Here is an 18,791-nt window from a genome sequence, read left to right as displayed (position 1 = left end):
TTGTTTTTGTTTTTGTCCAGTACCGGGAATCGAACTCACGATGTTGCACTTGCCAGGCAGGTGCTGTGCCACTGAGCTAAATCCCCAGCCCCTGAATTTATTCTTGTGCAGGAAAGTTATTGATTTTTGAGTGTTGAATATGTATCCAACTGTGCTTATGAATTTGGTTATTAAATCTAACAATTTTTTATTGGAGTTTTTAGGGTCTTCTATGTAAAGTATCTTCTGCAAATAATGATAATTTAACTTCTCCTTTTCTATTGTTATTCCTTTTATTTCTTGCTCTTGTCTAATTGCTCTGGCTAAAGTTTCCAGGATTACATTGAATAAGAGTGGAGACAGTGGACATCCTTGGCTTGTTCCTGATTTTAGAGAGAAAGCTTTCAGTTTTTGTCTATTTAGTATAAGGTTGGCTGTTGGCTTGCCATTGATGGCTTTTATCAGATTGAGATAAAGACTATCAATTCCAATTTTTTGTAGGATTTTTGTTATAATTGGGTGCTGGACTTTGTCAAAAGCTTTTTCTTCATCTATTGGATGAATGATCATATGATTTTTGTCCTTGGCTCTGTTAATTGCAATTATTTGCGTGTGTTCTATGAGCTAATATATGTTCTATTTTGGAGAATGTCCCATGTGCAGCTGAAAAGAATGTGTATTCTGATATTGTGGGTGGAACAGTCTGTAGACATCTACTAAGTCCATTTGTTCAAAAGTTTGGTTCAGTTCTAATATTTCATTGCTGATTTTTTGTGTTTTGTGACAGTGGGGTATTGAGATACCCCAATACAATTGTATTAGTGCTCATTTGATTTTTTATGCCTATTAGTATTTGTTTTATATAGTTGGGTACACTAGTATTTGTTGCATATGTATTTATGATTGTTACTTTTTCCTCTTGGTTTGCTTCCTTTCCAAGGATGTAGTGACTTCCTTCACCTCCCTTCATTAGCTTGGCTTTAAATTCACTTAGGCTGCAAATAGAATAGTTACCCCTGCTTTTTTCTGGGTTTCTGTCACATGGAGTATTGTTTTCCATCCTTAGACTTTCAGTCTATGAATTTCTTTTTGAATTAAATGTGTTTCTGGATATTATTGGATATTGCTACTTGATCCATTCTGCCAGTGTGTGTCCTTTGACTTGTGAATTGATGTTATTAACATTGATGGTTATAACTGATATGTATTGACTTATTCTTGTCATGTTACTTTTCTGTTGTTGGCTCCCCCTCTTTTTTCCCTCCTTCTGTTTGTTTGTCTTGCGTGGTGGATTCCTTCTGTTCAGGTTCATGGAGGTGTAGTCCTTGTTATCTCTTTCTAGAATGTCCTTGAAACACTTTGGAGTAGTGGTTTAGTGGTCATAAATTTTCTCAGATGTTCTTTGTCATGGAAGTATCTCATTTCTCCATCAGTTTTGAAAGATAGTTTTGCAGGATACATCAATCTGGGTCAAAGGTTGTTTTTCTTTAGAACTTGAAATACTTCACTGTAAACTCTCCTTGACTTCAAGGTTTATGCTGAGAAGTCAGCTTTGATTCTGATGGGCTTTCCCTTATAGGTCATTTGTTTCTTTTCCTAACAGCTTTTAAAATTCTGTTCTCATGTTGAATTTCTGGAATCTTGACTATGATGTGCCTGGCTGTAGATTTATTTTTGTATTATGGCTAATTGGAGTTCTATACACCTCACTTTTCTGTATGTCAAATTCTTTTTCTCTATCAGGGAAGTTTTCTGCCATAACATCTATGAACAGCTTTTTTTTTTGAAAATCATTTGTGTTAGCTCCTGCTTTTTCATTGACTCTGATCAATCTTAAGTTATTTTTCTTTGCCTCATCTAGCAGCTGCTGGATTGATTTCTCATGGTCCCTTGCTATTTTTAAGAAATCTTTCTTTTCATAATTGCTAACCACAAATCTGTCTCCTATATGTGAGATCCTGTTCTCACATTGGTTTAATCTGCTGCAAATTATTTCAATGGAATTTTTATCCTCCTGGATATATGTTTGAAACTGCCTTATGGATTCCGTTTGTTTGCTATATGGAGCATTCATGATTTCCATAACGCTTTTAAGCTCCTCTATTTTTTTTATCTGCATCTGCTCTAGAGTCATTAAGCATGGTTTTCATTGTGGACATCATCTCTGCAGTTATCTGAGAAATTATTTCTGATTTGATTCTTTCTAGAACTTCATTCAACTGATTCGTTGTTACCACTTCAGAGAGGACAGGTGGGTGACTTTCAGACTGTCCCACCTCATTGCCCCTTGGGTTTGCCTTTGGTGAACTGGAGGTCTGTCTGGGCTTGCACCTTGTTTAAGTGTCTTCTCATTTTCTTTTCTGTTTTTAGTTTAATTCCTGGGATGATGCTTGTGAATTGACTATGGTAGGTTGTTTAATTGCTAGTATTTAGACCTTAGGAAATGACTACTTCTTTAAAGTATCTTTCAGGTGTACCTGGTTTTGGGATTTTGAGTTTGTTGTAAGATCCTACATCTTCAATTTGTTGGGGTTGAGAAATTGCTGCCTCTTTGGCCCAGCCCCAGGTTATTTGGCACTGTGCCATACCATTTTCTGTGACCCTTAGTCAATCTCAGTCTTGGAATTCTCGGAAGAATAACTGTTTAGAACAACTATGTCACTTTTGGTATAGTGGTACCATCAGCAATGACAATAGCATTAAACATGGCCTAGAAAATGACAAACTGAGCTATTAATTTGCCACCTTTAACTGTATGAACTATATTTGTGGTTATATAACAAAATGTAAAACAATTCAGAAAATTATATGCAGTACACAAGTCGTTAATATGTCAATTTTGTTCTCAGGGGATAAAATTTAAAATGGATTAGAGAGAAAATAAAGAAGTGGAAGAAGAAGAAGAGAGGAGAAGTAAGGCTGAAGGACTAAGTGTAATCACACTAACTTTGGGACGCTGGTGCAGAGGCTGGAAGGAAAGAGAGAAAGAAGATGGCTCCCAGCCAATTGCTCTCTCATGAAGGATGAGTGAGCCCTCAGCACTCACTGCCAGCTAGTGCAATTCTTCATGTCTGCTGCTCCTCCCCACTGCTGTGTCTCTTCATGGAGGCCTCAGGGTCACCAGCAGTCACCATGTGTCCCCAGGTTTGTACCACTCCTTTTGCGCTGTGAGTCCTGTCTCAGGGAGAAGGCACTACCGGCTACCTCCTTCTTCTTCATTGAAGTTTCTTTCTTTACTCTCTGTGGGATTCAATTCATGCTTCAGATCCTTCCTGGGTCCAGGGGACCCACTTCCCTCCCTCTTGTGTTCCTCATGTTGCTATATTTCAGCATCTGGACGGTGACTCTCAGAGAGGTTTTTTCTCTGCTGTTTACCGCTCCATCATCTTGGTGCCCTCTAGCAAATTTTTACTTTAAAAACTAATTCATGAAAGTAGTTTTGGTTGATTGTGATGAAAGTGCTGAGTTCTTAAGGTGATGAGGCATATAATGCTTTAAAATTTTATATGTGAAACTACAAGTGTGATTTTTAAGGGTACAATGAACTGAGCTCATTAATCCATTGGCTTGCTAAAGAAAATTGCAAATATCCTTGAGAAGCATTGGAAAAAGATGGAAAGTAGGAAAAACAAAGTGAAGTAGTTCACACGTGTACATCCCCAAATGGCTTTGAAGTATGACTTTTTAAATTCCAAACTTAATAGAGCTTTAAAACAAGGAAATATAAGGGGCAGTTCATAAGACCGAATTCAACTCTTGATTGATATTTACATGCTATGTGACCATGACTATGTCACTTAATGTCAGGTCCTTACTTGTAAAAGTGAATCATCATAATTCTACAATTGTAATTATAATGTTGCGAGGATTAAATAACAGCATATTTTATAAGTATGCTTATAAGTACACAGTAAGCTGTTTATAAGTACAAGAATGAATGATACTTCATATAACATAAACACTGTCAAAGGTATCAACTAGTAACATACAGACCAATGGACACTCTGAGGGAGAAAATGGGATTTTATTCTCATAGAAAGTTTCAAATGGGCAAAGAATTCATCTCATATATTTCTATTTATAGATTCAAAGGAAATAAGGCACTCTCCATATAGTATTCTATGTACAGGTAATCTATGACTGAGTCTTCCTCTACTATTGATATTTATATCAGTATTTCTTACCTGTTTCCACCATTTTCCCTGATCTTACATATAGCCAAAAAGCAGTATGGCTTTCTTTTTAAATTAAAATTAATGTATCATGTCAATAAACCTAGGATAATCTGATATCAAGGAAGACAAAGCCTAAGAACATGTAACTCTATTCCTTCTGTTACAACATCTTGCCCAAAGTCAAGACTGCTTTTTCAGGTTCACATCTGATGAGATCCTCCATGTTCAGTGTGGTATGACTGTAGATTCTCAGGTTTATACTTATCTGCCTTCCTACAATTTTACCTTTCTATTTTCAATTTTTTTTATCTTGGCAGACAGAAATCTGAACTCATACATGGTTTTTAAGATTATTTTAGCCAACTGATACAGCATTGCAAATGATTCAATTGTTTTATTTTCATATAAACATGATATCATAATGGTGTTGGGCTCAAGTTTTTTGCCCTAGAAGCTGGATGATGTTTTTAGCCTTACACATAACTTCTAAATGTCAAATATTCTCCACAGGATTGTGCTTTCAATAATGTGAATAAATTGTTTTGATGTAAACCTTATTTCTTTGCTTTGTTCCCTATCTAATAGGGACTCAAATTTATAGTATAGCAGGATAGTTCAAATTATGGTCTAAAAATAGTATTGATTTGGTTATGTGCAAACCAAAACTTTGGATTTATCAACTTTCTACTAACATACATTTAAAGTATATCTTTAAAGTCATGTTCAAAAGTAGAAACATATAAAGTTTCCTACCATAAAAGCATAACCACTAACTGATGGAACTGTTTAATGTGAGAAGGTTGTATGTATGTGGGTGTTAGGTAAAGGGTTTAAGATTTAGAATTGCAGAAGAAACAATTCCAACAAGCCACATCAATATTATAAGAATAACACCTTCATTGCTTCTCAACAAAATTCAGTCATATGTGAAACTCCCCATACATAGCGAGATACAGAATCACAGAATTTAAATGAATAGACCTTAAACAAAACAGATCATCTGCCTTTAAAAAAGGGAACTGGAGTAGAGAAAGTTTGACTGTACCAGGACAACAAGGTCAAATAATGGTTAGGTTTCAGTTTAAAATTAGGCCTCCAAATAGTCACACTAATGCTTCTTTTACTATTATATCACACTATCTCCTTACAGGTACTTCCCTGTATTTACAGCCAAGATAGCCAAGCCTTCATTCATTTTAGAGAATCTATCAAAATTAGGCTACTAACATTTTTTTAGTTTGTTTTCTGAGACAAGGTCTCTCTGTATAGTTTAGGCTGGCCTTGAACTCAATGATGTAGCCCAGGTTGACCTTGAACTCATAGTGATCCTTTTGCCTCAGCCTCCCAAGTGTTGGGATAACAAGTGTGTGTCCCAGCATGTCCAGTCAGGCTATTAATATTTTCTTATGCTTATATTTAAATAAGTAGTACAACTTGAATGGTTCATTTACCATTGATCTGATATTTTCAAAATTTTTCCTATTTTTTTTTCCAGTACTGAGGACACAACCCTGGGCCTTTGTACTGAGCTACATTCCGAGTCCCCACCTTTTTTCCTCAATTTTTACTTTTTGTTAGTACATGTTTATAGTATGTAATGATCTCATTCCTTATGGGGCATTGGTTCATATACAGAACACATCTTTATTCTTTTTTCAACTCCTTCCCCTCTCTCCTCTTCCCATCATTTCTTAGTCTCTTTTTCCTTTAGAATCAACCCTTTCTTTGTTTTTAAGTTTTGAGAGATTTTCACTAAGTCACTAAGTTTCCCAGGCTGTGTTGAAACTTGAAATCCTCCTGCCTCAGCCTCTCAGAGTGCTAGGATTATAGGCATGCACCACCATCTCTGTCTCAGTTAACATCTTTTGGCCTCATTGGTAAATTTACACGCAGCTATCCAAAATTTTGTACCATATCTTGAAAGCAAACACCATTCAGGCCCCTGAAACAAAATTTAAAACATAGTTCAAGAGTGCTTGAATGGGACAAAAGGTTCCATTTTTTTTTTTTTGACACTTACAACTTCCCATATGTATGTGTAAAATGCAAAACATCCTAAGGGTGAAGATAGTAAGATTTTAATAGTACTCAACCACAATGGACCAGACAGATATAGAAAGGCATACAATCACTTAATTTCATTGTGCTGCTTTAGTCAGTGCCACTTATAGCAATCTATCATACAAATATTTCAAATCTATCACAAAAATTAAATTATCTGAGATCTCAAGAGGTCTTGAATTTGGAACTTGTTTTTATTAAGGATCTTGCAATTCTTTAGCAGAACTTTCAATCACACCCCTAAATGGACTGTCGATAGGACAGTAAAGTTGTTTATCATTTTTTTCTTATTAAAACTTTGACAGCAAATATTTTTAAACCCAATTTTCTCTTTGTCCTCAGAAGCCTGCTATCTATACCCTATTAAATTGGAAAAGGAGTGAAAATTATTCTCTAATTTCATGGTTAAACCACTTTTATAGTTTGGAGGTATAACACAGTCTCTCTCACACAGAGAATACACAGATGCATATTCCCCCCACACCATATCCATTTTTTGAGTTCTTACCATAAGCTAAGTTCTATACTAAGAACTTCACATGAATTAGTTCATTCAACATTATAGTTGAGTCCATTCAACATTATCTGTTGGAGATGACGGACCTGACAACCAAACAAGTTAAACGGTCTCAAAGTTCTTCAGCTACTTAAGTCAGATTCCAAAAGGTGTGGTTTAGAATAATAACCTTAACTGCAATAATAACAAGAACTAGAATTTATACTGCATTTGTTATGGAGCAGGATCTGTTCCAAGCACTTTACATTTACTGTGACCTAGTCATCCTAATGATAAACTGATACTGTAGAGAATTTTATTATCCCAATTGTTTTCCCTAAGGTCTCACAGCCAGTAAGTGACCTTGAACACACTTATATTCCCTGAATTTATTACACAAACCTATGAAAAAATTTCCAGGGTGGGTTTATGATAGGATGCTCTTTTAAAAAATGATTTGGGAACACAACTTACTATTGACTCTTGTTTAGGTTAAGATCCTAAAAGGAAAGATGTTTTCATAACCTAAGTAATAATAATGCAAAGTAATTGTCTGTTAGCAATTCAGCTCTTCCTTCCTGATTCAGCATTAGTGTCCCCTGCTCCAGCATCACAAAACATTATTGTGAACATTAAGTGAAGAAGGCTTTTTTATTGCCCCTTACATACAAGCTTTATGTGTATGTGACTTTCTTGTAACAAGGAGCCACAACGGTCAGAGTGTGCCTACCTGCAGAAGCTTCCATCTGGTGTTGAGGTCTTCCAGAGTGCTCAGGTTATACGGGGAGAGCTGAATGCCCAACGTCGTAAGCTGGCGAGCAAGGTCGTTGACATGGTTCACATTCTCTTTCAGGGGTGTGATTTCTCCACGAAGTGCCTGTGTGAAATAGTCAAGAGCAAATTGGAAGATGAGACTTTTTAATAAAGCAAAGAAATAGAGACACTTGTGCAGTATGTGACATTCTGTTTGGGGTACAGTGTCGCTGAGGTTTGCGTTATGCTATGGTCTGACTATTTGGGTTTTCCCCAATTCACAGGTTGAAATCCTAAAAATTAAATAATCTTAAAAAAGAAACTCTAACCTCTAAGAGAATGGTTTTAGGAGGTGGGGATTTTGGCAAGTGATTTCTGGTATGTGCGTCCTTATAAAAGTGCCCTGAGAGATCTAGTTTGTCTCCAACCATGTAGGCAAACAGTGAGAAGGGGATGTCTATGAGGAATGGACCCTCACCATACGTCGAATCTGCCAGTGCCTTGCTCTTAGACTTCTAACTTCTGCAAAAGTAAGACATAGGTTTATATTGTATATAAGCCTCTCAATTTATGGTATTTTTGTTGTAGCAGCTCAATGGACTAATGTACTCCATGGTGGTGATATTGCAACAATAGATATTTGTTAATGGATGGATGATGATATCTAATATTAATTGAGCACTTCGTAGAGGCTTAAGGATACTGTAATGCTCTACCCACACATAGACTTGATTTTATTCCGGCACAACAAATGTATGAAGTTGGTAATTGGCGAGTTCTCATTTTATACACAAGAAAATAAACTTGCAGATGTTCAACACCGCCAGTGTTGCCATGGGTGAAAATAGAGTAAACCAAGATACCTGTGCAGTTTGGCCTGTCTCCAGAGCACATATTCTGAACTACTATATCATATATCCTTCCAAAGAAACTCTGGATTGACAAAGTAACAGGAAAAATACAGTGCTGCTAGATTCTAAATCATGCTCATCTCACAAGCAGAAACGGGTCCTTATTTTTTACAATAAAAAGATAACATTCGGTCATAAAATATTGATTCATACTTTGCACTAACCATATAACAAATAGTTTCATTTAGGGAGGAGGGTATTTTGTCAAGGCCTGGGAAGAACTTCCTCTCTCTTGGTATTTTAGTTCTTGCAGCAATGGCTTTAGAAGGCTCCCGTGGGGCTTCTTGGCTGTCTCCGAAGCACTAGAGCTGGAGTCTCCGATGCCATGCATCATGGCAATCTGTTGGGAAGAAGAACCCTATGCAGATATGGGGAGGATATTATCATGCATCATAGCCACCCTATCAAGATGGCATTTATGGATCTTTAACATGATGCATGATGTCCAAATGTTCCAGTGAGCAATTTCTAAGGGACAAATTCCTTTGCTTAGAGAACAGTTTGTGTAATGTAATGTCTGCACACAAGGACAGTATCACTTACTTGACTTTATGTGCTGTTTTGACTTATTTGATCTGGGCAGGTGTTATTTCTCTGTCGGATTCACTGTGTTGATAAAATCATTGCTTACACTGACCTCACATATAACCCTGTGGATCCTCCCATTTCAAAGGCAAGCCAGTGTATATGTGTAAAATAACAGTATTATCTTCCCCAATCAACCTGAATATCTCACCACTGAAATGTGAGGTTATCTAGAGTATAAGACTCTTCTATGGTCTTTGGTAAGGGGCATTGTGATAATCTCTCGGTTCAATTTAGGGTTTTAGCCAGTACCAGGTGGATTTTATGACAGTAGCTTTATAGTATAATTTTAGGTCAGGGATTGTGATTCCACCTGACTTGTCCTTGTTGCCCAGGATTGCTTTTGCTATTCTGGGTCTCTTCTGGTTCCAGATGAATTTAAGGCATATTTTCTCAAGATCTGTGAGGTATGTGGATGGTAGTTGAATGGGAATTGCATTGAATCTGTACAGTAGCTTTGGGAGTATGGCCATTTTCACAATGTTGGTTCTTCCTATCCATGAGCAAGGAATGTTTTTCCATTTATTGAAATCTTCTTCGATCTCTTTTTTTAGAGTACTGTAGTTTTCATTAAAGAGATCTTTGACTTCTTTTGTTAGATGGATTCCTAAATATTTCAATTTCTTGGATGTTATTGTGAAAGGTATGGTTTCCTTAATTTCTCTCTCAGTCTGTTTGTTGTTTGTGTATAGGAATGCTATCGATTTCTGGGTGTTGACTTTGTATCCAGCTACACTGCTGAATTTGTTGATTAATTCAAGGAGTCTTCTTGTGGAGTTTTTGGGATCTTCCATGTAAAGTATCATGTCATCTGCAAATAGTGATAGTTTTACTTCTTCCTTTCCTATCCTTATTCCTTTTATTTCTCTCTCCTGTCTAATTGCTCTGGCTAGTGGTTCCAGAACTATATTGAACAGGAGTGGTGACAGCGGACATCCTTGTCTTGTTCCCGATTTTAAAGTAAAACCTTTCAGTTTTTGTCCATTGAGAATGATGTTAGCTGTTGGACTGTCATAGATGGCTTTGATCAGGTTAAGGTAGAGGCCATCTATTCCTATTTTCTGTAGAGTTTTAATCATAAATGCATGTTGGACCTTGTCGAAAGCTTTTTCTGCATCTAATGAGATGATCATGTGGTTTTGGGTTTTAAAAAGTGGCCATTAGGAAATGTATGTTAAAATCATGGGGTTACTTTTGGGGGTAATGAAAGTGTTGAAGTATTAGAGGAGATGTTGGTACAACCCTGTGAAGATAGTAAAAATCACTGAATTATATACTTTAAGCAGTGGATTTGATGGTATATGAGTTATGTATTAGTAAAAAATAAAAAGAGCCGCTTCCGACCATATACATGCACAAAAATATAATCACTTTATTTAACAGTATGGAATATAACTGAAACTGTTTTATAGGGTTGACAGTAAGTACTATTTCCTTTCCTTATGAGTAAATACACAGATTAAAAGAATCAGAAATAAGTGACCATGCAGAAACCTGGTTAAAATTCATATATGAATTTATATCTCTAAAAGTAAGTGATCCATAATCATGTTGTTGCATGTAATAGTTTAGGACACAGATTTCTTAAATGTCAGTGGGGAAACCTGAAGAAGGAAAATGATTTCAAAATGGAACAGTTCTCTTGCAGATAATAACATGCGTTTGTAGTAAAAACCGATAAATCTGTGCGGGGGAAGTAGAAATAAGAACCACCATGGAGACTGCCAGCTGCAGGTACCTGTCAATACTACAGGCGCACTCTCTGCGCAACATCTCCTGTGTCCAGTTAGGTGCTCAGTCTCTGAGTGTCCATCCACTTCGGTCAGACCTAGATTTCAGCTCCATTTATGTTAAAGAACACACATGTTCCAGTGTTCTTTTGTTAGAATATTTTGATTTTCATTTTCTTCCTCAACATCCTGGGCACAAATTTTCATGTTCCATCAATGTTTTGTAGCATGGAGATGAAAAAGTAAGTTTCAGTTATTAATCACAGCACTGTCCCTGCCCTTTTTTGTTCTTTTTAGTTTACTTCTCTCTTCTCGCTCTCTCTCTCTCTCTGAGTTCTACAGTGTCATGCGACCCTATGGCTTGTTTTTAAAATTTTTTTTGTTCCTATCTGGCAGTGATACCTGCAGTTCTCTGAAGTGGTCTAAATTCTAGACTCACCAGATGAGCCAGTCTTCATTTCTCCCTGAAACCTACTGACTGGAGCCTCTAACAGCCTCAAAATAAAAATGTCTGAAGGAGCCCTTGGTATGTGTGTCTCTCCTCCCACTAGTCGAGATGTTAGTAGTGGGCATGTTCTCCAACCTATTTTTATCTGTGAGTATTGAAGTTATGTAATTTAGAGATTTCCAAAATCAGAGAATGATTCATCTAAAGAGAAAAACGTTATTACTTCTACGAAAAGCAGGTCAATATTCTGAAAACTTGCTTCAAAGAAGAGAAAGAAAATAAATATTGTTGAAATAGGTGTGAATGAGTAAACCATAGAAGAATAGGAAAACAACCTAAAATTTTAGGAAGACGGTATTCGGAATGCTTATCATAGGTGACGTGAAGGTAGAAGGGGGGCTATTAGAGAGGAGGAGGAAGATGGGATGGGAGGGAGAAGGGGAAGTGGAAAGGGGCAGTGGGAACTACCGCAGTGTGTCATATGCATGTACGAATATGCCAAAAGGAAACCCACTGTTCTGCACAACTGGTATATACGAATACTAATTAAAAACATTTGAGTAAGTAAGTAAATACTCTGTCTTTCCACAGGAAGGGGAAGTATTTCTCATGTTCCCTGAAGGGGCTCCCTCTGCATTAAAGAAAGTGGAACTGGCCACCAAGGTCTGTGTTATCAGTAGGACTTCTGGAGAAGGCCTGTCAGTGAATCTCCCCTCGAAGAAAAAGCCTTCATACAACAGTAAAATATTGGTGACTGTTTTAAATTAAAATACAATGTTTAAGCCATGTTTTAATGATCCTTTCATTTAACTGACTTTTTCCACTGTTGAAGTAGAATTCCTCAGTGAACAGAAAGAGAGAGAATCTAGTAGAACTTTTTAGTGCTACTATTATTTGCTATAAGTCCTACTGCTACCAGTCTTGTTGCCAATTAAGAAAAACAGCCAAGTGTTCAGTGCAGTCTGAATGCTTCAGTTTCTATTAAGGGATATAATAATGGAACCATTGATTGGGGAGAGATCAGCTGATAAAGTGATTATTTGGGAAAAGGGTTTTGAGAAGTATCTGATGGGCCTGAGCAGACCACAGGAATTTAGCCAGCTGGGAATTATCATGAGGACATTGAGCACGTGAGGGCAGAGCTATGGAGATAATTGATAGTAGAAAAGATAAAAGAAAAAGTAAGCAAGAGAGTCCCATTAAAGAGAGAGTCAAGTCAATGTTCACTTTGGCATTTGACCTAGGTCCTGGTAGCAGTTTCATATCACCCCACGATGGCTGACTATTGTCAACTGTCAGGACCTAAAAGCATATTTGACAAGAAATTTAGCCCCTCAGCGCTGAATCATGAATAAATTTATGTTTAAATAATTAAACAATCCAAAAATATCAAACAGTTCAGTTAATTCTGGGCGGTATGGTGCACTATTTAATGATGCCAGGGTTTCGTAGGTTTTATTCTAGTTTGGTAGCAGTAAGCGAGAAAACATTGAAGGGAGCCATTATACTCTGGGTTTTCTCTGAATAACTTAAACATCTGGAATATGTTCTCCACGAAAGAGCAAACCAAGCCTAACTTTATTATGACTACTTCCATCCAGGCGAAATTTTCACTTCATTAAATGTTGTCTGATTATATATATATATGTAAGTCCTGATTTAGAATGATATCTAAGTCTAATGTGTCATGTTTTTCTTCTTTTTATAAAATTAAATTGCCTGTCATATCTTTGCTTATCTTTATGTAGTTCAGGGTTTGTTCAATTATATGCTTAGAATTATGTATAGAACCATTTTTGCAACAAAAGAAAGGAATTATCTATTAACGAAGAAACATTATTTTTGAAGGAACAATTCTGACTTGACAACGAAGAGATCCTCGTGTAAGACAGGGAAGATCAGTTTGGAAGATAAGGAAGATTAAGTTGAGAGAATTTTTCTTTGAGGTTCCCACGTGGTCCGTGAAACAGGAAGCAACAGAGTTGGCACAGTGCGCACTGCCTGGTATAGCGTGCAATACAAGGTGTTCAGTGAATAGTCATGGAACAAAATCACGAATTCAGGGTAAGTGGGAGCATTTGAATTAGCTGTGGTAGAGACTGTGAGAGGGAGCTGAACCTAAGAAATCTAGTGAGGCTGCCAGGCATTTGTGGCTAAGGATCAACATTTTTTAGCAGAACCAATCTCTCCAAATTCCTCCCTTTCTCTAACAATGTTCCATGTAGGCAGGGAAAAAACAGTTGATCCAGGTTTGGGGTTTTATCCCAAGATTGTGGCATAAATTCTTAGGAATAGGAGAGTTTCTATTTTAGCCAGAACGTGATTGAAATACACATTGTAGAACCTACATGGGATTAGGGAGAAAGTAAAGCAAGATGAGGTTATAGATGGTGGGAAAAGGGAAGCGTGAATTTTGGAGATCTAGGATAATTCAGAAAAGGCCACCTCAGGAGTAGCTACACATGCAACCCAGAGGGAGAGGAGACTGGATATTTGAATAAGCTTTGCTAGGTTGCCATTTATGAGTTTATTTATAAATGGATATATACATATATATCTTTATTTATAGACACACAGTGGTACTGAGAGTCTTACAATCTTTCCTTCTTGGGGATACTGAACTTTCCTCCTAAAATCTAATTTGCTCATTCATTGAGGTCCTATCTCACTAGAAACTTAAAATTAGTATAATACAACAATGAAGTATCATTCTAGGGTTACATGTTGTGGAGAGAAATTTACATTACAACTACTACTTAAGAAATGGAGTACAGTATAGGAAGAATGCTTCAAATGGCAAGGGAAACAGAGATGGGGGAAGGAAGGGAAACAGAATTTAAAGTAAAAGATATTGAAGAAGAAAATGGAAATACAGCTTCTGCAAATGGAGGTGGAAGAAGTGTTGGAGGGGTTGGAGGGAGGGGAGGACTCAAAAAGTATTAAGATGTGTTATGTACATGTACAAGTTCCCCAAGATGAAAGTGATCATTATGTACTGCAAATATGTACAAATAAAGAAGAAATACAAAAAAGAGAAATGAAGTTGTGACTAACTGCACTTTACACTGAAACCTTACTGAGTTTGTGAATCAAAACTCTGGGAAAAAAATCTGAGACGAGATGTTAAGAAAAGTTTCAGCAGTTCAAAAGAAAAAAAATTGAGATGGGAGAAAGGAAGGAAGGGAAAAGGAAAAAAATAAAAGTATACATAAGATAGTTAAGACAGTTATACAGCTGGCTTCTCTTGGTTCACTGAGGGGAAGTTTTGTGCTAGTATTTTTTTGGGCAATGTTTCACGCCTGTATCTTGTACTCTGAACAACTACTGTGAATATAGCAACATGCAACATGTTGATTATTCTTACTCTCCTACTAGCTTCTCTTGAGATTCTGTTTTATTGTTATTTTTACTTTTTTTCTGTTTAAAATTAGAAAACGAAGAAAAGAAAATTATTCTAATACAATATAGGAGTTGCCTCAGTAGATTATATAGAAGTTAAATAGAAAAAAAAAAATTAGGAGTCCTCGTCTGGGTCAGGAATGGGAGGCTGAAAGCATATCTTCCCTGTGGTTCTTTGATGTGGCTGAGGGAAGCCCTCACACCACCCAGGAATTAGGCACAGGGACAGCAAAGCAATTTTACAACTTCTTCATTTCTGCATAGGTGCATTATCTTAGTAGGGTCACATTAGAACTGTACTCTGCTTTGCCTACCGGATCAAAGAAACATATGATGAGGAGTAGGCAAGCCTTTCATGAAATTTGTCAGACTTGGAGACCGCCATTGTTACCAGCAACCCTTGCTTTTATACTCTGGATAGATTCTGCCTGGTGTGGCACTTCTCTATTGGCCTTAGGCCAGGTTTTGGAGAAGCAGGTCTAAGTATTCTTAAGAGAAGGAGTGTGGGAGGACAGGGCAAGAAAGCTAGATAAAGATGTGGTCTTGGCTGGAGACCACCATCAGCCTGGTTCCAAGGAGCTTTGAACCACAAATTATACCATGGTAGGATCCCATGTTGAGATGAAGTGATGGTCCATTTTTACTTGTGGAGGACTTGGAGAGAAAGGGTGATGTAACTGGGCATGAAGGTGGTTTTCTTTTGGCTGAAGGAGGTTCTCTGGAAAAGGATGCAGCTATAAGCCTTCAGTAACTAATGCTCACAGCTGCTGGGCAGTAATCTGGCTGAGCTATCCACAGAAGCCACTGTATTGTTGAATTTCATCCGATTTTCGACCTCTTTTAGCCTTGGACGTCAGACATCAGGTACTTTCACGTGAGGTATTTTTGTTTTCCAAAAGTTTTCTCATGTGAATTCTCTTTTCTAATACTATGGGGCTGTCGTAGATAGCCAACAGAACTAAGACATATTACCCTTTCCATAAGGTCAAGACCCTGGTTTTTGCCAAACTCTGATGGATTATTTGGAACTATGACACAGACTGAATGAATACAATCCTCTCCCTTTAGTATCACTTTTGCCTCTGGTAGACATTTTTGACAATAAATTATGCCACTGAAACATGTATCTTTTTTTAAAAAAATAAAAATACAATTTCATTCCATTCCATTATCAGTTTTTACTGTGGTAGCCTGAAGGCAAAATATTATGTGGTTTCTTTTCTTTGTCTCCCTTGCATATGGTTTTGAAGGCAATTGTTGAAAACTTTCATGTTTGGCATGATCACTTTTGAGGAACAAACTGGGTAACGTCATAAATAATAAAACAGACTCAGAACTAACGACCTAGATATAGCATAGTCAGGATGGTCTAGGGAAGGTGAAATAAGCAAGCAAATAAAGAAATAAAAAAACCCAAGCAAGCAAAAACCCCAAAGATTTAGGAAAAGAACATGAAGTTTGTAAGCATGAAGAAATTTTGAATTCTCATTTCCCAAGCAATTATCAGTAATAATTTTTCAACATTTTTCAGTATTTTATTATGGCACAAAAGATAGAGCAGTAATTATTTTTTAGCTATGGCTTCTTCTTGGACTCAATACACTTCCAAATTTGTGGCATTAAAAATAGCAATTAACTGTGGTGTATTTTCCATACATTACACACATATTTTTATGAGAAATGATCTCTATTTTTTTCACACTGTTGAAATAGAATGCACATGCAAACATAAAAGCACAAACTCTTTTTAAACATTTCCCCTTTGCACTGACCACAATTCTTTATATTTGAGGACATGGACTCATTAAGAAGCTTGAACTACCAAAAAAAAAAAAAAAAAAAAAAAAAAGCGGGGGGCTGGGGATTTAGCTCAGCGGCAAAGAGCCTGCCTGGCAAGCGCAAGGTCATGAGTTCGGTTCTCGGTACCGGAGAAAAACCAAAAAAAAAAAAAAAAAAAAGAAGCTTGAACTTCAATGCTTTTTAAATAAAAGTTGAATTATTCCTTTACCAGATGAACAGTGTCCATCATTTTTCTCTTCCATGTCTCTTTATTTTCTCTTCATATATATAATTTGGGAATGAGAAACAGGATGGCACTGATTGTAAGGTTTTCACTTTTAAGAAGTTGAACAATGTTCATGACTTCCATTTACTTTGAAACCTGTTTCTATAATTCTAACCCTGAATGCTAATGATTTTCCCTTTATACAAAGAAAACAGCAAGCAAGCAGACAAACAAACAAAACCATATTAAGCTTTCCATACCTTTCCAATGACACTATTAAAACAAATAGACGGTAGTTCATGAGTGTTTTACAGATTGATTGCAAAATATGTGCAATTAAAATAAAAAGGTTTCTAACGAGTATAAACACATCACTTAAACAGGCCATGTTTTTAGCAGTAAAGAAATAGAAAAACAACCCAGTTCTGAGAAGTTTTAATTATATATGACAACACATAAAGCAAAATGGCAGTTAATTAAATCCATTAACTTACTTAAAAATAAGTAAAAATCCATACTACATTAAAAACATCAATCACAAGGATATTGAACTTCAAATTCAGGAGTTATTTTAGAGAGATTTAAATTTAAATTTAACAAGCTTTGGAACTTGCAGACATATCATGTTCTGCACCACATTTGCTACTATCATTACTCCAAGTAGAAAATATTGTCTTGCTCATTCCCTCCCTTATGTGGCTCAAAACATCTAAGGCAGTGAGTCTCAAATAATAGTTTGCATCATAATCGTGTGAAGGGTTAATTAACACAGAGATTGATGAGTTCCACTCAGGGTTTTCATTCTGTAGGTCCAACTGGGGCCTCAGAATTTAACATTTCTAACAAGAATTTAAAGGATGCTAAACTCTTAAATATCACCAAACTTAATCTTGACTTAGAACTCTGAGGTATGTTGTTCCTTATGTTTGCAGTTTTACTTTTCTACTCTCTGCCTAGCTGGTTCTTATTCATATATTTCAGTAAAATACCACCATTACAGAGAGGCTCTCCCTCTCTCTAAAGAAAGCATCTTTGATTTTTCTCACTCTCAGCACCTTATTGTTCTTGTAAATACTGATCACAATCTGCAAGGGTATACTTACTTCTCTATTATCTGTTTCTTCCCTAAATCTAAAAATTCATTTTGGCATTTCTATATCATTTTTCTTACCACGATATGCCTATATATGGTACATAAAAATCCCTTAATACACCTGTATTAAAGAAGAAGCAGTCAGATGGCAGCGTGTAGTTCATTGGTACAGTGCTTGACTAACATATGTAAGGACCAGGTTTTTTATTCCTAGCATTACAGAAACAAACAACATAGTCAAAAGAATTAGGCAGTTTTGCATTAACTAATAACACTTAAGACCAACAGCTATTCTCAGACTGCTTCATAAAAAGTTTCCTCCAGAAATCTGATACTGCATATCCAAAGAGAAGAAAATTACTTATTTCCTTTAAATTCCATATCTAAATCGTTTATATTTATCACTTGATTTATTTTCTATTGGACCCATCTTTATCTGCTAAATTCTAAAGCAACTCTAACTCTCTGAGTAAGGCCATAACATTGTAGGTTTCGGTACCAAGCAGAAATTTGTCAGAAAAATGGAAAGAATGCAAAAAAAGAGGGTGAGTAACCTACGTAAGGAAAATCTGTTTTGCTAGTGCTTGTGCAACCTGCTCACCTTATGAAAGGCATTTTAACAGGATATTATAAAAGGCTTGAAAGACTAAAAGACTATGCACCAAGGTCATCACGTGACCTATAGAGATTCAAAATGGCCTCTGGGGGCTGGGGATTTAGCTCAGCGGCAAAAAGCGCCTGCCTGGCAAGTGCAAGGTCATGAGTTCGGTTCCTGGTACCAGAGAAAAACCAAAAAACCAAAATGGCCTCTGCTACTGAATTGAATTTGTGAGCTTTGGCACAGGACTGGAAATCTCTTTGAAGAAAACAGTGCCCTTTTCTACTTTACCCAAAGGGGTTGTGTAAGGGTTGGGATTATAGATACTAGGGTTGAGATTCTGGGTGACCTCTTCACATCTACAGGCTCTCAATCTCTCTCTCTCTCTCTCTCTCTCTCTCTCTCTCTCTCTCTCTCTCTCTCTCTCTGCCTCTGCCTGTCCCTTCCTTCTCTCTTGCTTTGGGAATGTCCATGAAAAAGCAAGTTAAAAAAAATGGCCTGAAGTGGGATTGTGGTACATAGGAACAAGTTACCTTAAAACCAATTTTTTTTTTTTTT

At 36.7% G+C, this 18,791-nt stretch overlaps 1 protein-coding gene across 2 annotated transcripts in view; it reads right to left on the bottom strand.

Moving 5' to 3' along the window:
• Dmd (dystrophin) overlaps positions 1-18,791 on the bottom strand; it is a 2,013,932-nt gene that overhangs the window by 303,052 nt on the left and 1,692,089 nt on the right. For both annotated transcript variants that reach the window (XM_013507710.1, XM_005410485.2), the window contains one exon: positions 7,442-7,588. In XM_013507710.1, the coding sequence (XP_013363164.1) occupies positions 7,442-7,588 (147 nt within the window). The remainder of the gene's footprint in view (positions 1-7,441; positions 7,589-18,791) is intronic.

Source organism: Chinchilla lanigera, unplaced genomic scaffold (genome assembly GCF_000276665.1).
Source record: "Chinchilla lanigera isolate Chin_1 unplaced genomic scaffold, ChiLan1.0 scaffold00134, whole genome shotgun sequence".
Lineage (NCBI taxonomy): Eukaryota > Metazoa > Chordata > Mammalia > Rodentia > Chinchillidae > Chinchilla > Chinchilla lanigera.
Note: the sequence above shows the minus strand (reverse complement) of the source record. Positions and strands in the feature narration are given on the sequence as shown.